The 26,439-nt window shown below is 46.1% G+C and overlaps 1 protein-coding gene across 1 annotated transcript in view; it reads left to right on the plus strand.

Annotated features, from left to right (window-relative positions):
- KCNK1 (potassium two pore domain channel subfamily K member 1) overlaps window positions 1-26,420 on the plus strand; it is a 58,023-nt gene extending 31,603 nt beyond the window's left edge. Inside the window, exons 2-3 of the mRNA XM_007103477.4 lie at window positions 21,086-21,481; window positions 26,024-26,420. Of these exons, the coding sequence (XP_007103539.1) occupies window positions 21,086-21,481; window positions 26,024-26,283 (656 nt within the window). The 3' untranslated portion in view covers window positions 26,284-26,420. The remainder of the gene's footprint in view (window positions 1-21,085; window positions 21,482-26,023) is intronic.
- Window positions 26,421-26,439: the final 19 nt, after the last annotated feature.

The raw sequence follows: 26,439 nt of genomic DNA on the forward strand, positions 1-26,439 counted from the left end.
TATATATTAATATTATATATTAATATATATAATATATTATATATATTAATATTATATATTAATATATAATATATTATATATATTAATAAATATATTAATATTTATTATTTACCATGCTGTTACTGAGTCCAAGCTCAGACTGCTCGCTGCATGAAAGGCCAGTAAATTGAGAGACTACTTGTTGGGGCAATGAATAGCCACTTTATTGGAATCTCCAGCAGATGCAGAAGGTGGACTAGTGTCCCAAAGAACCATCTTACCTGAATTAGAATTCAGGCTTCTTTTATACTAAAGGGGGGAGGGGGTGGCTGGTTGTTGCAGACTCCTTGATGTTGGAATCCTTTGTTCTTGCATCTGTCCACATAGGTCAGGCCATGGTGTTCCTATAAACCTCCAACAAGACAAATGTTATTCTCTGTTCTGCAACTTTTTATCTCTATATGAATGGAAAAGTGGTATACCTTTAAAGGTCACAGCCTTGAGAATGGGCTACCCTGTATATTTCAGGCTACAGGCAACATTCTTAACTTGTAGCAGGAGCAATAGAATACAAAGGTTAAAGTAAAAGAAACAGATCCAATATGGAATCAGATTTGTGCTTCCCTATTACAGTGCCAATTACAGAAATTAACATTTGAGAGAATGTTCTGGGCTGTGGAAAAACATAAAGGGTTATCCCTCCCCTCCTCCGCCAGTGAGAAGGGGGGGCACCCCCATGATGGATTTCTTGTCCTTGTTTCATTTATCCAAAAGGAGCGTTGACTTTTAAAGTTAAATAAACGCTGGTTTGGATATTCACTCTTTCTGTCTTAAATGGTAAAACAAAGCCAAGTTAGTGTCATATCTGAGATGCTTAAAAGTAAGGGGGGGGGCCTCTACTTCCCCTGACTCTACAATGTGCCCTCCCTAAACAGGGGGCTCACTGCTTCTCTTTACTGATGTCATACAAAGACCTGGGTTAGGAAAAGAAAAAAAGTGACTGTTTTCTCTTTTTGTGTTTTTATTTAATGATGTTTCCAAAAAAGAAATCTGCTCAGGAAATGATGGTTTAGTAGAAGTGAGAATGTTTCCTAAGACAGATGGACTGAAGCACTGCAGAAGGACTGCTGTGCAGCGTTGTGAGGTGGTGACGGATTCTGGAGGCTGCAGCGCAGCAGGGCGTGGAGACCGCCAGCCTCCCAGCCTCCTCTCTGGAGCACTCTGAGCTCTTTGTGGCTGAGCCGCCCTGCTGCGCAGGTGCGAGCCCTGGGGACCCAGCTGGGGGGAAGCAGGACGTGCTGAATATCCCAGCTCTGCATGGCTGGGCTGTGTGACTAAGTTGAGCCACACTCGGGAGAGTGTTTTATGCCAGAAAGTAATATTTTTAGAAAGGGAAGAATTCATGTGATTCTACCAAGCAGCTTGTCCTTCCTACGTCTGGCTCTGTGGGGTAGCACGTGGGTCCACAGAAGCCGCAGATACATTATCCTGCTCCCTAAGGGTAATTGCCCACAAAAAAAATGATACCAGTCACTTTTGGGGGAAACAAAACATAAGCCCAATGATGATTAGTTTCCACTGACCAAAGTCTTCAAACAAAAGTCTTCATATTTTTGCACCCATGTGTATATTCACCCACGACTGTTGGCTTGCGATTAGGCTCCCGTCCTGAGGCACCAAAAGAAAAGGTGAATGTATAGGATTTGAGTTTTTCATCCGTATGACCCTAAATCAGGACCCAGATCAAAGAAAGGGCTGACACTGACATCACATAGGGCTTGCCCACCTCTTTTTTATATAGAGCGTTTCTAACCACTCACTTAGCCCCTAATAATACACTGTTCTGCCTTTTAAAAAATGTTCTCTTTTTGTTCCCACAACTATATTTTTCATAAGACAAGAGGAGCATGGAGCTGGTTCTATGTTTCTTTGAAGAACCTGCATCATCTCTAAGTATTTGATCCATAATAGGTGTGTCATATAGACCCGAACATCACAACCAAAGCACATTCCTGATTTTTTGAGCTATCAACATTTATGAGAGGGGTTGATTTTCCAACTTTTGTGTTGCCTGGTTGAATCTCTCTCTCCCACAAGAGATACCCTCCTTTTCACCACCAAGCTTCCTTCCTGTTTATTTGCCAAGGATATTTAAAATAGAAGAATCTGACAAAGCATTGAACATTCCCTGTGTGTTTGTGTCAAATACTTGATCCTTTCCCCATTAATATCCTAGGGGGAGAATCAGTGCTCTTTAGGCTGTCCAGTGTTTAAAAAAACAACCTGGAGGCAATCAGTCATCTCATGAGCTTGGCATTGTGGTTTTATTACTGACCAGGGTTCTTGACCTTCCTTAATCAATAGAAATTGATAAGAAGCCAGACAAGAAATTCAGGCAAGACTTTATTGGGGCCCCTGCTGCAGCAGCGGGGGAGTGAAAACAAGGAACAGTTTCTCTTGCTAGCTTCTCTCAGGGTGGGCGAGCTTGTCCCTTATATGGGGTGAGGGTAGGGGTGGGTCCAAAGGTCACTGGAGGGGTAGCTTAGGTGGTTTGCCCACTATTTAGGTGGTGTTTTGTGCATGGTGCATGAACAGTAGCCCGCTTTTGCTCCCTGCTCTTCAGAAGTGGCAGTTGGGTTTTTGGTCTTTTTGTATCTTGTTGTCCATAATTTGCCCCAATTGCTTGTGCATGCAGTTATTTTTAGTCCCTTACAGTTTCTTTGTATTCTGTTGCTGGAGGAGAGACCTTTAGCCAGCTACAAGCGCTGCAGCAAAGGGTGCCAGGTCCTAGGTACCAGCCTGTCTCAGTTTGTTCACATGTTTCCTTGGCTGTGGTTTGGGTTTTAGTTTTGTACTCCTGACTTTTATCCTGAAAACTCCTTCCTGAAAAGTACTGAATGCTTGTTCCTTCCTTCAGGTCACACTCGCCTGATGAGACCCTCTGGGGCTCACTCCCCCTGCCTCTTTCTGGCTCTCTGCATCTGCTCACCTGGGGCTTTGGGGTGAACGGGAAAGAAACTGATTAGCAGTTGAGCATGGTGTGGGTAGGGAGTGGGGGGGTCCTGCGATTACTTCACTATTCTCATTTTTTCAGTGAGGATTTGCAAAGGGGACTATTTCAGTGAGGATTTGCAAAGGGGACTATAAACTTTATATGCAAAAAGAGATCTGAGATGAGAATTCTCTTGTCCAAATAGAAAGACAAATATCCCAGGTGCGTGGGAAGCAACAGGGAGAAAAAACCATATGATACTGGTTTGAAGAGTTAAACATTTTTGGTAACATTTGAATACATTGGAAATGTACTCCTCTGATAAAGTAGAACTTTTTTGGCACCATGAGTAGTTTTGAAAAGGCAAGGAAGCATAAGAAATAGTCATTGTGCGATATTGCTGTCAGTGGGGGCTTAGCTCTGAGCCTGATTTATTGCAGCTAGGCAGGTGAGTAATGTATCGTAGAGAAGCATGTAAATGACCACCATAATACGGGTGACTGTACCAATGAACATTGCTTTCGGCTGCGGTAAAGAAAAATCCCAATTTATAGTGGCTTAAACTGGTGTGGGGGGGTGATTTTTCTCACATTATATCGTCCCATGGGGAGCGGTTGCAGGCATTGGTCTAGCTGGCAGGTGTTTGGTGCAGCTTCCTACCTGGCGCCTCCTCCCCTCGGGCCAGGCCCTAAGCATCACAGGATGGCCCCCCTTGCTCCCGGCATGCTGTTGGTGATAAAGCGGGAAGAAACAACGGTTCGCCAGACCAGCTTCCCTCCAGCACATTTCCAGGGACAGCTGATTATCCCGAGCTATGCCCGTGTGGTCACTCCTGGCTTGTGGGGTGACGAGGACAGGAACTGGGTGGCTGTGCCAGCCTCTGGTAGGAACAGGCGAGGGGGAAGGGGCTACGTGCCTTGGGGGCTGTCACAGTGATGCTGCAGGTGCATAAGCAGAGACTGAGGCCCTCCGGGGGCTCGGAGACAGGTCAGAAAGACGAAAGGGAGCAGTGCGTGTGAAACCGTGCAAGCGTGAAGGGCAGGGTGTGTTCTTCTGGGAGCATCTCCCGGTTCTCTTTGATCAGCACTGAGCAGGCCGTGAGGCTGACCCGATGGGCACTAAGCGTTCACCTGGGGGTCTGCATCTTAACCTTTTGCAGTGAGAAATGGTGGCGCGGGGAATGGGCAGAGCGGGAGAAGAGCCGGTAGCTCCTCTGTGTAGAGAGGAGGGATGATAAAATCCTCAACCGTGGGCTTCCCTGGTGGCGCGGTGGTTGAGAGCCTGCCTGCCGATGCGGGGGACGCGGGTTCGTGCCCCGGTCCGGGAGGATCCCACGTGCCGCGGAGCGGCTGGGCCCGTGAGCCGTGGCCGCTGAGCCTGCGCGTCCGGAGCCTGCGCTGCGCAACGGGAGAGGCCGCGGCAGTGAGAGGCCCGCGTACCGCAAAAAAAAAAAAAAGAAAATCCTCAACCGTAACACCGCAGCCATGACAGAGAAAAAGGAGGGGAGCATGGGCGATTCTCCCGAAGTCAGGGGCTCGCGGTGTGCCCTTGCACGGTGGGGGTGAGGCAGGGCAAGTCGGGGATCCTTCTCAGGCAGCTGGCGGGTGGACAGAGGAGCCAGTGTACGATCTCGTTTGAGGGGTGAGCTTTCGGGTTCCTTCGTAGATTTGCTGGGTTAGACGTGGTTACGGTACAGGTTGGGAACGGAGGACTGGGTTTGACGGGAGAACTGGGCGGTTGGGGTATATATAAATTAGGGACTTCTTGGGGGCTGGGTGGGGAGGTGGGGAGCATGTAGATACCAGATGAAATAAAATGTCTGGGTGGAGTCCAGGGTAAGAGGGGGGCCCACTCTAGCTCACTGTACGGTGATGGAATTCATGTCAACTTAGGACTTTATAGTTGGACATTTCCTTCTAGAGGATAAGGTTTTCTCTGATGAGCTCCTATTGAGTAGACACTTGCCCCAGAGTGAGCTCCCTTTAGCTACTGCACTTCCGCCCTTGCTGTGCTTCTCTTTCCTTATCGAGTCCTCCGACTGTGACACCCTGTCATTCCCTGTTTGCAGAGGTCAGAGGAGGAGGTGTGGAGACCTGAACTTCTCAGCTGGGTGTGGGCTGTCCATGGGGCCTTTGACCAGCGTGGCAGGAGCGGCCATGACTGCCCCACGCCACCCCCCTTACGGCATGGCGTGATGTGACTGAATCCGTATACACCACAGCTCACACCATCTCCGGACCCGGCGTCATCTGAGTTCCCCTGCCCGCCCCCCGCCACACTCAGTGTAGACTATTTGGACTCTGGAGGGAAAGTGTAATAAGACAGAATCAGCTGTGCTGCCACAATCCCAAAGGAGTTTTCGAAGTTCACGTGTCTTGGCAATCAAAGTGCCACCCATCTCAGGGGCGTTCACGGTGCTTCTTAAACAGATACCCTACTAATTCCTATAGTCCACAAACAGTTATTCAGTGCACCCTACTGACCAAGCGGCTTTTCTGGGCACTTGGGCATGGAACAGTCAACAAGGCATCTTAGTATGTAACTAAGTAAGGCGGTGTTTGGTGCGAGACAGGAAACCGAGATGGGGTAGTGGCTTCAGATTGATGGAGGGGATAGGACCACTGTCGAGAGGGTGCCCTGGAGCCCTCTCTGAGGCCGTGATATTGGTCTGAGACCTGAATGAAGGAAGGGAGCCACTCCTGTGATAGAGCTCAAACTTTTTGAAGAGGAGACAAAAGGCTGATGTTTTCCAGAGAGTAGTATATGAGGGGGGTAGTAGTAGGAAGTTTGGTCAGAGAAGTAGACAGGGGCCACATCTTTAGAGTCCAATAAGCTGTAGCAAGGAATTTAAGATTGTGTTCTATTTCCAGTGCTTGCAGTGAAAAGTCATTAGAGGATTCTAATCCAAGGGGTGATGTGATATGATTTTCATTATTCAAAGATGACGTTAGGGACTTCCCTGGTGGCGCAGTGGTTAAGAATCCGCCTGCCATAGAGAACAAATGTATGGACACCAAGAGGGGAAGGTGGTGGTGGTGGAATGAATTGGGAGATTGGGACTGACATATATACACCAGTATGTATAAAATAGATAACTAATAAGAACCAGCTGGGTAAAAAATAAATCAAATAAAATTCAAAAATTCAAAAAACATAAAATTCATATTTAAAAAAAAGAGAATTCGCCTGCCAACGCAGGGGACACGGGTTTGAGCCCTGGTCCAGGAAGATCCCACATGCCACGGAGCAACTAAGCCCGTGCGCCACAACTACTGAGCCCGCGTGCCACAACTACTGAAGCCCGTGCGCCTAGAGGCCGTGCTCTGCAACAAGAGAAGCTACCACAATGAGAAGCCCGCGCACCACAACGAAGAGTAGCCTCCACTCACCTCACTAGAGAAAGCCCACACGCAGCAATGGAGGCCCAATGCAGCCAAAAACATAAATTAATTTCTTAATTAATTTAAAAAGAAAAAAAAAAAGGAAGTGCTCCCTGTAATCTGTCAGCCTTGTGTACCGCTGTTTGGGTATAGCAGAGCTGTCTGAAAAGTAGTTTTGTTTTTTTAAAAAAAAAAGCAAAACTAACCTTATAGTGTTGAAGTGGGTGGAATGGTGCCCCCTGTGCGCCCCTAGTTTACGTTCAGGTCCTAACCCTGGATCCCGTGACGTTATTTGGAAAGAGGGTCCTTGCAGATGTAACTGAGTTAAAGATCTCGAGGTGAGGTCGTCCGTATGGGCCCTGAATGCTGTAACAGATGTCATGATACGAGACAGAAAAGGAGACGATGCAGAGGGAAGGCCAGGTAGAGGTGGAGGTAGACCTGGAGTGATGTATGGCCACAAGCCAAGGAAACCACCTTCCTGGAGGCCTGGATCCACCAGAAGCTGGGAGAGCACGGAGGATCCTCCCCCAGAGCCTTTGCAGGCAGCGCGGCCCTGCCAACATATTGATTTCAGACCCCTGGCCCCCAGAACTGGGAGAAAATACACTTCTGCTGTTTTAAGCCGCCACGTCGGCTTCTCAAGGCAGCTACAGGGCGCTAACGCAAGTGTCTCATAGCTTTGGCACACATCAGCGGCTGGGGGGGTGAAATCGTAAGGGGAAATGGGAGACTGATAAAGTGATGCAGGAGAAAAAGCATGGACCATAGATCAGCAGCAGGGAGAATGATGAAAAGTGCTCTGCTTTAGAACATATTTTAGAAGTGAAACCAATAGGATTTGCTGATCGATCAGAGGCTGCGGACAAGGGAAAGATTTTTTTTTTTTTTTTTTTTTTTGCTGTATGCGGGCCTCTCACTGTTGTGGCCTCTCCCGTTGCGGAGCACAGGCTCCGGACGCGCAGGCTCAGTGGCCATGGCTCATGGGCCCAGCTGCTCCGCGGCATGTGGGATCTTCCCGGACCGGGGCACGAACCCGTGTTCCCTGCATCAGCAGGCGGATTCTCAACTACTGCGCCACCAGGGAAGCCCTCGAAAGAAGAATTTTTTAAAAATCACCTTGTTATTTGGTCTGAAGAATGAACCAGATGCCAGTACTGTTACCTGAAACGAGGAACGCTAGGCTAGGGGTCTAGTCTAGAGGCAGACTGGGCTGAGGTTTTCAGGGTGAGGGGTGATGATGGGGGCAGAGGTGGTCCTAAGAATGTCATAATCGAGACATCTTTTGTGGACATATTAATTTTGAGATGCCTGTATCACATCGAAGACAGGATTTTGAATAGGATGTTAGGCATAAATTGAAAGCTCAGAAAAGAGGACAAGTAAATTTGGGAGCCATCACGATAGTATATACATCAGTGGTTCTCAATCCTAGCTGTATGTTGGAGTCTCTTGGGGAGCTTAAAAATATATACCAACATCTGCACTTCATCCCAGACCAATTGAAGTGACAGCTCTAAGGTATTTAAGAGCCCCCAGGTGAAGCTAATGTGCAGCCAGATTGAAGAACCACAGGCGTAAAAATGGTACTTAAAGCCTCGAGTCTGGATGCGATCATCCAAGGCAGAGCTGCCTCAAAGATGGGATGCTGCTGTTAGGTCACAAGCAGGCTTGCCTCTGATCCCCCTCTGCTTTCAGGTGGCTGTAGTCTGGGGCTGGCAGTGAGTGTAGACAGAGTATGAGGGCTGAGTCCTGGAGGGCTCGAGTCTGGCACGCTCACCACGGAGGAAGGACCGGCGAAGGACCCTGAGAAGGGCCTGTGAGCCGGGTGAGCCGGGAGACAGCGAATGAGAGGGAGAAGCCAAGGGAAGAAACTGTTTCAAGGGGGCAGTCAGCTTGGTCAGATGGCGCTTAGAAGTTGAGAAACGTGAGAATAGAACTATTTGGGGGATTTCACAAGGTGGAAGCCATTGGTGACCTGGAGGAGACAGACCTGTTTCAACACCGTGGTTTAGATGGAGGTCATACTGAACCAGTAGAAGGAAGTGCATTTGGGTCCACACATTTTCCCACCAAACCTGGACCAGTGAGGGAGGCCTCTGACGGACCTGTTCTTTCTGCTTTCCCCGTTTAAAATCCGGCTTATCTGTGAGCTGGAAAATTCTATTCAAAGTGACTCTTTTGAGCCCAATATTTCATCTTTGGGAATGTGGTACCCAAATCCCCTTATTAAGGTGTCAGCTTTATAAGTGGGTGTGTCATCTGCACCTCTGTTTCCATTCATGTAAATCTTTTTCTTTTCAGTCTGCCTTTGCTACGGAGGGATCCTCTCCCCAGGCTGGTGGATCAGTGAGCTTTGCGTGGTTTCTCTTGAGCAAGGTGGTTCTAGTTGAATGACTTCGTACCTGAATGTAAATGAGGTTGTCAAACCCTGCTGCCTGGAACACATTCAGGGCTCAGCAAACATCAGTTGGAACTTAGGGCTGAAATCACCTTAAGGCAGACACAGCTTCCCCCGGGGAAAGCCAGGTAGGTGCACATCTGGGCGTCCCTTGGGAGGAGGGCATCTAGCCACCGGGGTGGCTGGGAGAGCTTGGCCCTTTACACGCCCCCCACACTCCCGCCACCCGGACCGCCCTCACCCCCTGCCTCTGCCCTGCTCTGTGCTCAGGGCTCCCGCTCCCCCCGATGCCGAGCCAGGAGGGCTGCCTTGCCTTTGGGTTCTGGCTGCAAATCCTCTGTTCCGCTCTAGTGCTCGCCCCCCCCCCCCAAGAATCCTGTCCCCCTGCCCCAGGAGTTTCACAGGAGGATGAAGTCAGGCCCAGCATTTGTGGGGAGCTGTGTTGGAGCAGATTGCACTTCCTTCAGCCTTAGAGAAATAGGGAGGGCTGCCTTGCCTTTGGGTTCTGGCTGCAAATCCTCTGTTCCGCTCTAGTGCTCGCCCCCCCCCCCCCAAGAATCCTGTCCCCCTGCCCCAGGAGTTTCACAGGAGGATGAAGTCAGGCCCAGCATTTGTGGGGAGCTGTGTTGGAGCAGATTGCACTTCCTTCAGCCTTAGAGAAATAGCATTTTCTGGAACGCCGCTCATCAGTGACGGGCTGGCAGGACCAGGAGGTGCTCCCTGGGCCGCACCGCTGCAACTCCCCCCCCGCCCCAAGGCTGGCAGATGGACTGAGAACTGTGTCCCCCATCTAGGAGCAGACAGCAGGTGTGCATGGGCCCCCTGGCAGTTCTCCTGAGGAAGCCCCGGAATTGACATCCCCCCATCCATCCGGCCCACACACGTCTGAGCTGCCTACAGCCTGGGAGTTTGTGCCCTCAAAGCACAACCAGAAGTGTTAAGCCATCTGTTCAAGGAGATTATGGAATTGTTGAAGACTTGTAACAATTTATTTTTTAAAATATCTAATTCCACCACCATTATTTATTCATTCATTCATTTATTTATTTATTTGGCTGCACTGGGTCTTAGTTGTGGCATGCAGCATCTTTAGTTGCAGCATGTGGAATCTTAGTTGTGGCATGCATGTGGGATCTAGTCTCCTGATCAGGGATCGAACCCGGGCCCCCTGCATTGGGAGTGCAAAGTCTTAGCCACTGGGCCACCAGGGAAGTCCCTGTAACAGTTTAAAGAGCACATTTGTATCTTCATGTCTCTGAGTGCCACTCCTCTGTGTCCTAATTGATCTTCTGTTCATGTGCTAACTTCCAGCACTGCCCTGTACCAAAGCAGGATTTCAAGGAGTAAAGAAAAATCTAGAATGTCCTCCTCAATGTTATGTAGATGGAAAACTGTTCTTACATCCACACGTCAAAGCCTTAACTTTTAAGTCTGTCCTTCTAGGTTATTTTCAAATATAGACAGAATTAGAGAGAGTTGCATAATGGATCCTCCGTGTACCCACAAGCCAGCTGTCAACATGCTGAATCTTTAAATTCTTATCTCCTCCATCCCGCACACCTCCCCCGCCCGCTTTTGAGTTTTCCCTGGCATATTGGGTTAGTAAGTTTTGGCCGAGCGATGCTGCGGTGAGGTGGCCCTGATCTCAGTGGCTTCCGGTAACCAAGGCACGTGTCCTTGGCGGATGCATGTGGCTTTGCTCTGGGACCAAGGCAGCAAGGCGAGCCTCGCCCTGTGGAAGACCCACTCGCGGGTGTTCCTGAAGGAGATCCTGTGCCGACTGGGCCGTGACCCAGAGCCGAGAGAAGTGAGATTTCCTAGAAGGAAAAGTCAGTCACGTCAGGCCCTAAGAGAAGTACAGAGGTGTTGTGTATTCCCATATCGATGGTGTGATAGCATTCCTATCAATTGGTCTGTAGTCCAGAGGCAGGGAGTTAGCATGTGAAGTTCCCTGATGAGGAATATGTACTCCAGGGGAAATTAGTTAGCATTTGAGAGACCGTAACTCGGAATCCACTCTCCTGAGGTCTCAGCAAGGCCTAAGTATAGACTAGAGTCCATGAATGAGCATGAGGAAGACTACAAGTATTTTCATGGGTAAGATGGATGGTTTTTCATTCAAGTTACGTAGGGTGACTAGAGATGTTTTTCATCAACTCTTGCATGAGGGGGTATAAAACCTTTAGAACCCAGCAAATGGACATCCTTCACCATGGCATTCCAGCTCGCGGACTGGGCCGTCTTCAATGCTCTGCCGCTTCACCAAGGATCCTGAGGATTCTGTCACCTGATTGGACCAGAAGGTGGTTGAAATCTGGCTTCTAGAGGAGTGTGGTATCTGCCTGCACCCAGCCTTTCAAGTAACTGCTTGTTGCGGTACCTAAAGGAGAGAGAACTTGAACTTCCCTGTGCTCACGATAGGTTGTGTGGCTATGTAGTGCCTCTTTTCTTTGGAGAACATACCACCTAGTAGAGAAATTTTGTGGGAGGGGGTCTCACCTACCTTTAATCATTGGAATTTCCTGGGATCTACCCATAAGAACGTGGTTGTGGTGAATGGGGCCTTACTGGGCCGTTTACAGTGAAGGGAGTGAGAAATTGAGAGGGAGCCTTTGGATTTTTCTGTTGGAATGGGGGTCATTAGTGTTGTTTCCAACCACAGAGAGGCCACAAAGTCCTGGGTATCAGATTGTTCCCTGGGTGCTGTTGTTAGGTATTTCGTTGCTACCAGGAGCTGCTTTACCCATCAGTGTGGAAGAGGGGTCTTGAAGGATGGAGGGAAAATTAAAATGTGAGCAGAGAACAGAGGAGAGAATACAGACATCTTCTAACTAGCATGCCTAGTGGCCAGTCTGGAAGAGCGTGCATATTGTCGAGAGAATTCAGTTAGTTCTTTCAGCATCCATAGAAGAGTTTACTTGCTCTGTACTTCCTAGGTACCGGCGTCTGTGCTAATTGCTTTACATGGATGCTTTGGTGTAATCATCACACCTCCAAGAGGTAGGAGGTATTACTCATATTTGACAGATGAGGAAATGAAGGCATAAAGTTTTGCAGGGTCACACAGCTAGTAAGAAGCGAAGCCGGGATTCAAATTTAGGATGTCAGATTCCCCGGCCCGTTTCCCTAAGCACCACCTTTGGTTTACACGTGTGGTATTGCAAAGGACTTTTTTGTTTGCACTTTCCTCCCTGTGTTCTCAATGTTCAAGAGCATCAGTCTTTAAAGGCAAATAGAAGAGAAAAATAAAAGTTTATTCCAGGAACCTCTACCTTTAAAAGGTATAGAGATTTTTCCACCAAGGTGAAGTAGACACCTGTTTTCCTGCCAGAAAACCTTGGGACATCACTGCTTTGAGTCTCTGTAAAGCGAGGGGTGGTTTGGTCCAGCAGGCATCCAGGGCTCCTCCACCCCTTTATACCAGACACGAGTTTAGGACCACTTCTAACCTGGATTTAGGCTTGGGGCCAAACAAGAACTATGCTGATTATCTGCATGGCGGGGCTTGGAAATTCAGGGTCAAGTAAATGGTGTGTCTTCTTGTCCTCCAGCACTTTTTCCTTTACCTTTTGAGCCTGTCTTCCACAGGGCAAGGTGCCCACTGTTCCTAGGGGTAAAGAAATTGGAATTGTCTCCACAGCATCCATGCCCGGGGGGAAAATGCCTACAGCATGAATTTTCAAACCCTGTTCTAAAAGTGCATGACTGGGGAGCCTTTACAGTCTAAGAACTTTAGACCTCAGGGAAGTGATGGCTGCAGGATAATTATGTCAAACCCAAAGGCACACCTGAGGGAAGTGGCAGGTGGAGGAAATATGGTCAGAAAGGCTTGTTTAAAATACTGGCGGTTTCGGAAGGACTAGACCCTTGTTCTGTTGCTTCCTTTAGTTTTTCTTCTCATTGTTGTCCTGTTGTCAAAAATTTCTAAGACGTGGTCAGGAATGGGTGGAGAGGAAACGAAAAAGAAATCACAAAAAGACAGACTGGAATATGATGTGTGATTCCTCAGCCGTGCTGCTTTGCACAATAATCAGGCTCTAGATCAGGATTCCAACTCTTTCGTCAGAGGTCCCAGGGGTGGAAGGTAGGTCTGTGTGTGACAGACACACGGGGGGAGCAGCGGCCTGCACAGGTATGCTGACCCCTACACAAGGAGCGGGGATGGGGTGCTGCCACACGCACGACAGCAGCAGCCATGGTGAGAATGCCGGGCCCATGGGTGTAGAGCATCCTCTGTAACAGGCTGTAACGTCTGCAAGAGGTTGATGTGGATGGCACTCATCAGGAGGGGGTATAAACCCTCTCATCCCTGTTCTCGTGGAATTGGGACCAGGTAGACCAGGGGTGACCTAAACATTTCTTCTGCGTTAGCTCAAAGGGGAACAGAGGTGGAAAGAAATCCTGAGAGTAACCCCAAAACAAAGGCAGCAGTGAACTAGATACAGAGGGACTTCCCTGGTGGCACAGTGGATAATAAGACTCTGCGCTCCCAATGCAGGGGCCGGGTTCGATCCCTGGTCAGGGAACTAGATCCCACGTGCATGCTGCACCTAAGGAGCCCGCATGCCACACCTACGGAGCCCGCGTGCCGCACCTAAGACCTGGCACAACCAAATAAATAAATATTTTAAAAACAAAACAAAAAAACCCCCAGAAAAACAGTGAATTAGAAACAGACTGGGCCAAGCAGAAGTCTCAGGTCCAGGGGAGGATCAGGACAGGTCAGTGTGCTGCCTAGATAGCTGTCGATGAAAAAAAATCAATAAACAATCAATAAAAAGAATAGAAAAGAGTGTTATCTGAGCCATCTGAGGACTGTAGCCCAGAAGCCAGCTTCCCCTATGACTCTGAGAAACTGCTCCAGAGAAGCATGGTTTTCGACACAGTTTTATATCTTGTCAGAACAAAGAACATCAAACATTCCTTCAAGGTTTAAAAGAAACAGACCAGCACATGCACAGCGAGTCAGCACGGCCTTAGCACCTGGGAAAGCAGGCTTGTCATCAAAGGAGTCCCAGCCTTGGTATCCCAGGAAGGGAGGCATTTAATCTTTGTGTTTAGCGTGGACATTCTTTACTTCTGGTCAGTGTGCCCTTTTCTTTAAAAATTGAAGCAGATGTACAATGTAGATTTGACAGGCCACAAACAGGTTTTTTTTTTTTAAGTTTGTTTATTTATTTTATTTTATTTATTTTATTTTTGGCTGTGTTGGGTCTTTGTTACTGCGCACGGGCTTTCTCTAGTTGCGGCGAGCGGGGGCTACTCTTTGTTGCAGCGCGCGCTTCTCATTGCGGTGGCTTCTCTTGTTGCGGGGCACGGGCTCTAGGCTCGCGGGCTTCAGTAGTTGTGGCACGCGGGCTCAGTTGTTGTGGCTCGCGGGCTCTAGAGCGCAGGCTCAGTAGTAGTTGTGGCCCACGAGCTTAGTTGCTCCGTGGCATGTGGGATCTTCCCGGACCAGGGCTCGAACCCGTGTCCCCTGCATTGGCAGGCGGATTCTTAACCACTGCGCCACCAGGGAAGCCCAAACAGGCTATTTTTAGTTAGCATAAAATTCAAGTTATATTAGCCAGAATGACCTCCCTAAATCTCAATATGTGAAAATTTCTTTTATCATAGCCTAGCTCTCACCCAGGGCCCCAGGCCCTGAGGGCAGGGTGAGTTTCTGGGAGCTCCCAGCACAGGTTAGCCATGCCCTGTGGTCATTGCTTCAGGTCTGATCTGTCTCAGGGTATTCCGTGATTTGGGAACACCCAGGGATTTCTCCAGCTTTTATTGCCCACGTAGTCAGCCAGGTCTGCAGGGGAGACCAGAGTTAACAAGGAGCAAATATGAAGATTCTTTTTTTTTGGCCGTACCACGCGGCATGTGGGATCTTAGTTCCCCGACCAGGGGTGGAACCCACGTCCCCTGCATTGGAGGTGCAGAGTCTTAACCACTGGACCGCCAGGGAGGTCCCGAGGATATTTGAAAGGTTCTAGGAATTTGAAGTATCATGAAGTGTCATTGTAATTATGCATTGACCTTATTCCCTGACTTTTTCTAAATGCTTGCAAGCTCATCTCCCCATTCCCATATCCACTACGCTGGATTCTTCCTGGTTTGGTTGCTAGAATAAACTCAGGCTTGGCACTGCTTCTGGGCCAGCCCGATGGGCATGCCTCCCTAGAGGTAGGCTCTGGTTTTGCTCTCCTTCTGTATGACTCTTTATTGTGATGCTCTGGAATTTGGGGCCCAGTTGATCCTGCAGGAACTGCCCCCTCCCAGGTTTAGCCAATCCCTAGATGGTAAAGGGTCCACCTGTGAGTGTGCTTTTCCTATCCAAACCAGCCAGTCCAGAGCCCTCACCCCAGCACCTCCTTTATCGGGCTGTCTCTCTGAGATACTCTCCCGCCGCCCTCGTACCAGGGGACTACCCCAGGGCCGGGTACCAGACAACGAGGGCCAGCCCCTGCATGCCAGAGCCCCCTAGAAATTACCCCAGCTAGCCAGCCCTAAGCCTGTTTACCCTGCCTTGGAGCGGCTGGGCCCAGGAGCCATGGCCGCTGGGCCTGAGCATCCGGAGCCTGTGCTCCGCAACGGGAGAGGCCACAGCAGTGAGAGACCCAAGCACCGCAAAAAAAAAAAAAAAAAAAAAAAGATTGAGGAAGGTCTAAAAATATGAAAAAGGAAAAAGGGAAAGTTCATTGTAATTTGAACTCTAGAGCTAAAAAAGATCATTCAAGAGATTAAAAAATTAAAATAAACAGTGCGAGGGAAAAGAAAACATATAGAAATGAAACAGTTGGGATCACTTAGCACTAGATAGTATTCATATGACTAGTGTGAGGGGTAAAATGAATATACACATGTTTTTATTTTTTATTTATTTTTAAATTTTATTGGAGTCTAGTTGATTTACAATGTTGTGTTAGTTTCAGGTGTACAACAAAAGTGATTCAGTTATACGTATACATATATCCATTCTTTTTCAGATTCTTTTCCCATGTAGGTTATAACAGAATATTGAGTAGAGTTCCCTGTGCTATACAGTAGGTCCTTGTTGATTATCTGTCTTATATACAGTAGTGTATGTATGTTAATCCTAAACTCCTGAATTATTCCTTCCCCCCCACGTTTCCTCTTTGGTAACCATAAGTTTGTTTTCGATATCTGTAAATAAGTTCATTTCTGTTTTGTAAATAAGTTCATTTGCAAGCACATGGTTTTAGAGTGACAGGAAATGAACCCTGAAAGTTGTTAATGCTTAGAAAAGAAAGCATTCATAATAGGAATCCCAAAGTTGGCCAGATTGCTCACTGAAAAATTTAAATTAGAAAATTAAATATTTTTGATTGGATTATTTAGAACAAAGGGTCAATAAGCAGGTAGTAAACAGTGAAAAACTACATGTTGAAGCAATCGTCAGAAAGAAAACAATAGCAGAACAACCATACATACGGTATACTATTTATGATAGAAACAAACGAAAACTGTGTTCTTCTGGAAATCTATGTATATGGAGCTAAATGCTTTGAAAAATCTCAGGTACTATTGGCTACAGACTCATAACAGTCACCTCTGGAGACGTGGAGTTGAAGAGGTGGGTGGTCAAGGAGACTTTGGCTTCATCAGTATTCTGTGAAGTTTTCCAATGAAAATGTACTTTCCATACTGAGGAATAGATCATTTTTTTACAACATGCAATTTTGATTGAAACTTTCAGCTGATATTTATGTTAGCCTCTTTGGAATATAACTCATCCTCTGGGCCACAGGGCATCCTATCTCATTTGACTGGTGCCCCTGCAGTTGTGTATTTATTTGTAGGCAAGGATTCCAGATGGAGTTATTGACATTTAAGTTTAACAATTAAAGCAGGAATATAGGAATTTCATTGGACCTTATTCTATGGTTATATCACTGATAATAGTTATGGCCACAGAAACTCTACTTTCCAAGGTCACCACTCATTTGTTAGGATTTCATGTTTTCTTGATGTAACATAAAGACTCTCCTCTAACCTCTTCTTCATTGATGACCACTTACCATAGTGGTTCATCCACGTGGCTTCTGAGCTGGAATTCAGGAATCTGGAGCTCACATGGCTGTGCCCTCATTCACTGGCCCTTGATGGATTAGGTGCTGACCTGCTTCCTGATCCTGTAGGGTCACCCCAGGCTCTTCGCTTCTGAGCCATCTCTGTGTGAGAGTCACACAGTCCTTTGTCCGTCCCTTTCTGTCCCCTCCTTCCAGAGTTTCATTATCTCATGGTCAGGTCCACGGAGCCACTGGAAAAAACAAGATTGCTTTTCTCTGAGTGACGGCCACCACCATCACCTAGTCCCCATGAGCCCCTGAGACATAACGTCAGGACTTGAGTTGACATTGGCTTTTGCATCACACGACACAGCGGGGTGGCACAGTGGAAAGACTATGGGATCTATTTATTTGTATGCCTTTGAGCCAGTTGTCTGCACTCTCGGAAACTCAGTCTTCTCGTTTGTAAAGTGGAAATAATAACTTGAGGATTTGAATCTTGTTATGGAGATTCTCTATTCTACACACACACGCGCGCGCGCATACCTCCTTTCCAGAACCTCAGACTCATGCATGCAAGGAAGGTGCCCCTTGCCTAAGCTATCATTTCTAATTGTTCTTTCACGTGGTGCCATTTTTGGTGGAAAGTCCCATTGCAAAAAGTGCTGGGTGTTCCCATCTATGACATTCAAGCCATTTGCTAGGATTCGCTAGTTTTTAACTACAGTGTGTTAATGCAGTCTGTCTCTTAGAGATGGTCACTCTAAGGTAAAGAACCAGAGCAGTGTTCCAACCAGGAGGGCCACTGCCTCTCTCTCTTTGGATATGAAGCCATCGTGATTCACTAGAAGCAGCCAAAGTGTTTAGAAAAGGATCGAAGGCATGGGACAGCAGAAGCATTGCTGAAAAAAAGCACTTGCACCTCCCAAGACGTCTTACCTCTGTTACCTCTCACCATCTGTGCCGCCTCCATCACATGTGTTGAGTGTAGCCCACTTTCAACCTTTGCCACTGTTTCGACTGGATCTGCTTTAGACCTCCCTTGAGTCTTCTCTCCCTGGTAAACACACTTCCTTTTATAAGAAAAGTAACACAAGTTGTACGTTCCCTGTTGTGTAGATGGCCTGGGTGGGAGGGTTGAACAGAGTTTATGCACATGCGGGTCTTTGAAAAGGATGGCTGTAAAACAGGAATTTTGAAGACCTGTTGTATGCAGGGTATCTAGAAATTAACCACTTATGGAAACTGTGGAACAAAAACGAATTTCAAGTGAAAGATAAGATTCAAGTGGCAGGACAAGTCAGCTTGACCTGAATGAAGCCTCTTCAATGCCGTACAGTGAGTTTCTAGCCCTCCTGAATTTGAAGTCACAGCCCCGCTGTTACTTGCCCCCGTGGATTGGCCAGCAGTTTTCGGGGAACAGGGAGAGATTCACAGTGGTGGAGGACGTGATCTCCTGCTCAGGGGGCTCACAATCTAGTGGGAAAGAGATACGAAGAAGCTGAAGTCCAGGATTGCAAATGAAAGTCTCTTTTACGGAAGAGGAAGCGTTGGCGACCTATTTCAGACTTTCTCCTGGGGTTGACTTCCGAGCTGGAGATTCTTCTTGTGTAACTTTTTTTTTAGTGTGTGTCAAGCAAAGTTAATGGAAAATGCATGCATTGTACCATGTTATATTAAATAATATGAATAAATGAGAGTTTTGTTTTTGTTTTCGTTTTTTTTTTTTTGGCCGTGCCGCATGTCTTGTGGGATTTTAGTTCCCCAACCAGGGATTGAACCCAGCCGCTCAGCAGTGAGAGCTCGGACTGCTAACCACTGGACTACCAGGGAATTCCCAAGAGTATTTTTTTATATGGGCAGGGTCACCACAAGAGGTAGTGGTGAGCGGCACTTCTCTCAAAAGCATCAGGTACATGTGAAGAAATTGCACGTTTGTGACTTGCTGTAATGGATGGAATAGGAGCCCACAGAGGTTCACTTGGATCTCATTCAGGAAGATGTAAATACAAGAAAAACTAGAAGGCCCATGTCCAGCATGGCGTGGCTCCATATAGGATGTTAGCTAGCCTTGTGTCAGGGCTGTTTAGTTAGAGTGACAGATTGGGAAGCCAGATTTCTTGGGAGACTGTCATCGGTGTGATGCGCCCCCTACGCCTTCACTCTCATGATACATATCCTCCTACCTGCCCTACAGGTGCAGAAGCAGAACAGAAAACCCAGCAATCATGGGATAGGAGGCTACACTATAAGAACATTTGTACATCCTAGTTTTGTCTCTGGATCCTAAGTTTTTGTTTTTGATTTTTAAATATATATATATATATATATATATATATAATATTATTTATTTATTTATGTTTGGCTGCGTTGAGTCTTCGTTGCTGTGCGTGGGCTTTCTCTAGTTGCGGCAAGCGGGAGCTACTCTTTGTTGCAGTGCGGTGGCTTCTCTTGTTGCAGAGCACGGGCTCTAGGCGTGTGGGCTCAGTAGTTGTGGCTCGTGGGCTCAGTAGTTGTGGCACGCGGGCTTCCGTAGTTGTGGCTCACGGGCTCTAGAGCGCAGGCTCAGTAGTTGTGGCGCATGGGCTTTGTTGCTCTGCGGCATGTGGGATCTTCCTGGACCAGGAATTGAACCCGTGTCCCCTGCATTGGCAGGTGGATTCTTAACCACTGCGCCACCAGGGGTGTCCCTGGATCCTAAGTTTTTGAAGTTCGTTTTTCCAGTAGACTTTGCCATGCTCAATCTTTTGGGCCCCAAAATTATATGCATAGCCTTAGAAAAATTTAAGGAACACCAAATAAGTAGGTATTAACATTCTGCTAAATCCTTCCTAGTTTGTAAAGGATTTTAATGTGGTTCTGAGATAAAAATATGAGCTTTGCTTTGGATTTATCTGAGGAGTCAGTTGACTGAACTTGAGTAAATTATTCACTGCTTCATTACAATTCTCTAGGACTGAAGGTTTCTATCTGGTGCATTCAACTGTCTATTGCAAAAGAATTGTTGAGTACTCAGTAAAGCACTGAAAGTGTAGAGGCTGCAGATGAGATATAAATTTTACATTGTACTTTCCACTAACAAAAATTATTTATGCAAACATCAGAAGGAGAAACTGGCTTTCAAGAGGCATATACACTTCAGTGATTTTTAATCTCTTAGTGGGAACACATTACTGACCAAAAAAAAAAAGCATTACTGCAGACAGCCATCCTAGAGTCTTGTAATGATTATCTCTATGGCTTGGAGATAACATTTTAGTAAATGGAAGTTTAGTTAAGATTCTAATAAAAAGAGCTATTATCATTGGAGAGTAAAAACTATAGCCTAAAGTATTTTAAAACTAGAAATTATTTTCTTTTCCTACTAGCACTGAAATCGTGTAGTTTATTGGAACAGATGCTACAGAAGAGAGTGGGCTATGTGAAATAGGTGTGTTACACTTTTAGTGAAGATAATTCATAGCAATGCTACCAAACAGTAATAAAATCATGGCTTCAAGGCTTTTACGTAGTCTAACAAATTCAGCCAATCTTATGTTTTCTCTACACAGTTCCTGCCAAAGTCAATCCATCCCTCACAGTCTCTGCTTGATCCCCTGTTGTCTCCCGATACTTTTGGTCAGAGGCTCATTACTAAATTTGTGAATCACTTTCCAGTTGGCTTTGTTGTGTTAAATAAGATTCCATTATCAGATTCTGTTTCCAGGTCTCTGACCATTAAAATATCCTTCTTCGTGGGCTTCCCTGGTGGCGCAGTGGTTGAGAGTCCGCCTGCCGATGCAGGGGACACGGGTTCGTGCCCCGGTCCGGGAGGATCCCACATGCCGCGGAGCGGCTGGGCCCGTGAGCCATGGCCACTGAACCTGCGCGTCCGGAGCCTGTGCTCCGCAATGGGAAAGGCCACAACAGTGAGAGGCCCGCGTACCGCAAAAAAAACCCCACAAGAAAACAGGCTTGGATGCGTCGGGAAGAGCTGGGTAGATTTGATCCAGAGTGATGGACTTCCTGTACCTGCGCGTCCGGAGCCTGTGCCCCGCAATGGGAAAGGCCACAACAGTGAGAGGCCCGCGTACCGCAAAAAAAACCCCACAAGAAAACAGGCTTGGATGCGTCGGGAAGAGCTGGGTAGATTTGATCCAGAGTGATGGACTTCCCAAATGTATGGCACCCACTGTTGAATCTTACTGCAGTAACAGGATAGAGCCTTGGAAGCACCAACGTAAATTTCGTGTGGCTCATCTCCTGGGTGGGAGGGGAGGAGAGGTGGATGGCAGGCGTGTGTTATTTATAAGGTGTTTTCCACCTCTTCCCCTTTCAGGTTACGGCCACACCGTGCCCCTGTCCGACGGGGGCAAGGCCTTCTGCATCATCTACTCCGTCATCGGCATCCCTTTCACCCTCCTGTTCCTGACGGCAGTGGTCCAGCGTGTCACCATCCATGTCACCCGCAGGCCAGTCCTCTACTTCCACATCCGCTGGGGCTTCTCCAAGCAGGCGGTGGCCATGGTCCACGCTTTCCTTCTCGGTGTGGTCACTGTGTCCTGCTTCTTCTTCATTCCGGCGGCGGTGTTCTCCCTCCTAGAGGATGACTGGAACTTCCTGGAATCCTTTTACTTTTGCTTCATTTCCCTGAGCACCATTGGCCTCGGGGATTATGTTCCCGGAGAGGGCTATAATCAAAAATTCAGGGAGCTCTACAAGATTGGGATCACGTGTGAGTATTGGGGTCCACGGACAATGCCCCCGCCAGGGCTCTGTTGGCAGTTCCAAGCTCCACCTCACCCGCTCGTGGAGAGCCACTCATCAGAGCCCTGGCTGCTTTCCATGGATAAGTTTTCCATTTTGCCACCTTCCCATAACTTTCATTTCATCATGATTCCTTTCAAAATGCTTTAAGCAAAAATCTTATTACTGAGAATTAGTTTTTCCCAGGCACCTTAAAAGTACCCATCAATTTCTTACTAGTAATGTAATAGACACTATACCTGACAGCATAAGAATGCACCACACAGAATAACTTGATAATCAACTTTTGATTTTAAAAAAATTGCTCTACTTTATTAACTATTTTAAGCTCAAGAAAACCAGGACTAGGATGTAGCCTGTTAACAATCCATCATGTTCTTTCATTTACCAGGAAAATTATAAACCAGTTGCTTATCTCATTTGTCCATCTGGTTCTTTTTTTTTGGCGGTACGAGGGCCTCTCTCACTGTTGTAGCCTCTCCCATGGCGGAGCACAGGCTCCAGACGCGCAGGCTCAGCGGCCATGGCTCACGGGCCCAACTGCTCTGTGGCATGTGGGATCTTACCGGACCGGGGCACGAACCCATGTCCCCTACATCGGCAGGCGGACTCTTAACCACTGTGCCACCACGGAAGCCCTATCTGGTTCTTTTTTGAAGAAGTTAGAACATGTTTACCTCTTTCAGAATTTTACATGTGGAAAATAGGCATAAAATTCAGATGGCCAGTGACTTATAACTTAAACAATTTTTTAAAAATTCAAAATAATGTCATGGAAAACTTAGAAATCCATTGGCAAGAAACTATTTTTGTGTCTGTTTCCTGTCTTTTCACAATGTGTAGAATTACCTCATACTGTATATACAGTTTTCTTTTGTTTTTGAATTTAATTGAATTTAATTTTTAATTGAATTTAATTTTTTTATCCAGCAGGTTCTTTTTGGTTCTCTGTTTTATACATATTTGTGTATATATGTCAATCCCAATCTCCCAGTTCATCACACCACCACCATCCCCTGTACGTAGTTTTCATTTCTGCCTTCTGAGGAATTTTTCAAGACTCAGCTCATGCCATGTCTTCTAGGAAATCACAGTACATACTCAGGCAGCCGGATGTTCTGGCCTGGCCCTGTCCTGTAGTCTTAACATGACAAAATGCTTAGTTGAACTGTATGTATTCTAGCTTTTCTATGAAACCATGCTCACTCAGGACAAAGGCTTCACTAATAAACACCCAGTGCTTTCAACAGTGCCTGGCTACCATACAAGTTCCATAAATACTTACCAAATGGTTACAGGGGTGATCACACATTTCCTCTAGTTACCATATTTTTCTTTAATATCTGCATAATATTTTATCAGGTGCCTATACCATCATCTAGTCCTGCTTCAATCATTTATTTATTATGATTTTTTTAAAAAAATTTTTATTTATTTATTTTTGGCTGCGTTGGGTCTTCGTTCCTGCACATGGGCTTTCTCTAGTTGTGGTGAGCGGGGGCTACTCTTCATTGCGGTGCATGGGCTTCTCATCGTCGTGGCTTCTCTTATTGCGGAGCACAGGCTCTAGGCGCACAGGCTTCAGTAGTTGTGACGTGCGGGCTCAGTAGTTGTGGTGCACCGGCTTAGTTGCTCCGCAGCATGTGGGATCTTCCCCGACCAGGGCTCGAACCCGTGTCCCTTGCATTGGCAGGCAGATTCTTAACCACTGTGCCACCAGGGAAGCCCTCCATCAAATATTTAGATTGCTTCCAGTTGGGGGGCATTATAAATAATACTGCAGTAAATACTTTTGTATGTTTTCATGTTTTGCTACTTTGTTATCTTTCCAGGAAGTGGGCTGGCTGACCCACAGTGAACATGCCCTTTGGTGACTCATAGATCATGTTGACCCATTGCTTTCCAAATGGCCTTATGAGTTTACAGTATCACCAGAATTACCTAATGCAAGACTTTCTTGTCTTGCATTAGGGTAAAATGTTTACCTCCTTATCTGAATTTAATTTTTTCATGACTTAAGAGTTGTTGAATTTGTTTCTGTAATTAATTATGGTGGCTAGCTCTACTTTTCTCTTGTGCTAATTGTTTGCTCATAAATTTTGCCCAACGGTTTACTTTCCTCAATTTTTCATGTAGTACTAAATCCTTACAGAACGTTTTAAGGCTTGTTTCCTTGTGAAGCGTAGTTTTTTTTAGGCACTCTGAATAGTGCATGTGCTAAGTGGAGCAAATGAACGTTCCAAAGGTATATTAGTTTGTGGATAGGCTAAAGTCCCGCAGCTTTTGTCTGAAACATCATGGCTATTTTTGTCAGCACTCAAGAGTTTGACTACATAATGGATAAAGGGAAAGGAGGAGATTTGCCATTAGTCTACTACCAATGTCATTGCTATTTCTAAAATATGCTATCTTATTACCAAAACCTAATAACCAAATTCTAAAGATACTAGAAAACCGTCACTTTGCATTCTTGGCATAATCAGCTTCCTTGTTCCTATTATGCTACCGATTCTGGCTTCCCTGGTTCATTTATTTTCTGAAAATCTTCCTCAAACATTTTACCATTTTGGGTCACGAAACTGGGATTTTTGTTATTCTTCGAGTTTTCATTTTCATGTTTTTGTTCCTTTCCCTGATGAAAAAAAATTTTTTTCTGAAAACTGATTTTAAACGCCTTGGAATTGACTTAAAATTACCGTTTTCCTACCACGGATTCCAAGGAATAGCACTTTACCTGAAGCAACAGGTTATCTTTCATTTTGGAGTAAGAAACTGATAGAGTTATTTGATGAATGGTCCGTGTGCCCCAGAAATGACTGGTCACATAATGGAAAGCTTAGTTTGCTAGCGGGCCTGGTGAAAATGTAAATAACCACACCCAAAGACCTTGTAAATACCCACATCCATTCCTTTTTTTTTTTTTTTTTTTTTAAATATTTATTTATTTATTTGGTTACACCGGATCTTAGTTGCAGCAGGCGGGCTCCTTAGTTGTGGCATGCGAACTCTTGGTTGCGGCATGTGGGATCTAGTTCCCTCACCAGGGACTGAACCCGGGCCCCCTGCATTGGGAGCGTGGAGTTTTTTTTAACCACTGCACCACCAGGGAAGTCCCTCTACGTCCATTCTTAAGGGAATTTTCATCTAGCTTAAACTGTAATTTCTACTGCTAAAAGCATTGAGTGCTGAAAAGGATGGTAAGCTTTGTTCCAAGCACTCCTGATACATGAGAAACTCTTCCGAAATGTCACTGGCTTTTTGAGAAGCACTGATTATACAGTGGAGGGGAGGTTGCCCTTGGGTGAGTACAGTGTGGTGTGTTATCTCTCTTTAACAATGCCTCATCAGCCCCAACTTCTTTTTTTCACAAAATCACACCTTGTGATTCTGAATCATCCAGGTTTGTAGAAGGTTAAGTCATTCTTTTTTTTTTTAATTTATTTTATTGAAGTATAGTTGATTTACAATGTTGTGTTAATTTCTGCTGTATAGCAAAGTGAGTCAGCTCTACAGATAAACATTCTTTTTTCATATTCTTTTCCATTATGGTTTAACACAGGATGTTGAATATAGTTCCCTGTGCTATACAGTAGGACCTTGTTGTTTATCTGTCTTATATATAATACTTTGCATCTGCTAATCCCAGACTCCTAATCCATCCCTCCCCCTTGGCAACCAGAAGTCTCTTCTCTGTGTCTGAATCTGTCTCTGTTTCATAGATAAGTTTATTTGTGTCATAGTTAAGATTCCACATAAAAGTGACATCATATGGTATTTGTCTTTCTCTTTCTGACTTAACTTCACTTCGTTTGATAATCTCTGGGTCTATCCTTGTTGCTGCAAATGGCATTATTTCATTCTTTTTTTTATAGCTGAGTAATATTCCATTGTATATATGTACCACACCTTCTTTATCCATTCATCTGTTGATGGACACTTAGGTTACTTCCATGTCTTGGCTATTGTAAATAGTTCTGCTATAAACATTAGAGTGCATGCATCTTTTCAAATTAGAGTTTTCTCTGGATATATGCCCAGGAGTGGGATTGCAGGATCGTATGGTAGCTCTATTTTTAGTTTTTTGAGGACCCTCCATACTGTTTTCCATAGTGGCTGTACCAATCTACATTCCCACCAACAGTGTAAGAGGGTCCCTTTTCTCCGCACCCTCTACAGCATTTGTTATCTGTAGATTTTTTAATCATGGCGATCTGACTGGTGTGAGGTGATACCACATTGTAGTGTTCACTTGCATTTCTCTAATAATTAGCGATATTGAGCATCTTTTCATGTGACTGTTGGCCATCTGTATGCCTTCTCTGGAGAAATGTCTATTTAGGTCTAGGAGGTTAAGTCATTCTCCATTTTTCTCTGGGTCGTCCCTCTTTGAGCCACGGAATTCAAAACATCCTTAGAAATTATAGAAGTGGCAATGGATTTACTCATCAGCAGATAGGTTGCATCGTGCGTGACTTGATCGCACTGAGGTGCTGTCATTTCTCTCACACAGGTTACCTGCTTCTTGGTCTTATTGCCATGTTGGTGGTTCTGGAAACCTTCTGTGAGCTCCACGAGCTGAAGAAGTTCAGAAAAATGTTCTACGTGAAGAAAGACAAGGAAGAGGATCAAGTGCACATCATAGAACACGACCAGATGTCCTTCTCCTCCATCACGGACCAAGCGGCCAGCGTGAAGGAGGACCAGAAGCAGAATGAGCCTTTTGTGCCCCCCCGGTCACCGGCCTTTGCCGACGGTGCCGCGAACCAGTAGGCTTAGGGCTTCGCTGCGCTGTCCCAGAGCGCAGGCTCAGGGCAGTGGGCAGAGGCTTCACTTTGTTCATTTTGATGAGTATGTAAAAGCCAAGGTGACATTTTAACAAATATCTACTGTCTGCAATATTTTTTGTATAATGGAGCAAAGGAAGCT

This window comes from Physeter macrocephalus, chromosome 20 (genome assembly GCF_002837175.3).
Source record: "Physeter macrocephalus isolate SW-GA chromosome 20, ASM283717v5, whole genome shotgun sequence".
Classification (NCBI taxonomy): Eukaryota; Metazoa; Chordata; class Mammalia; order Artiodactyla; family Physeteridae; genus Physeter; species Physeter macrocephalus.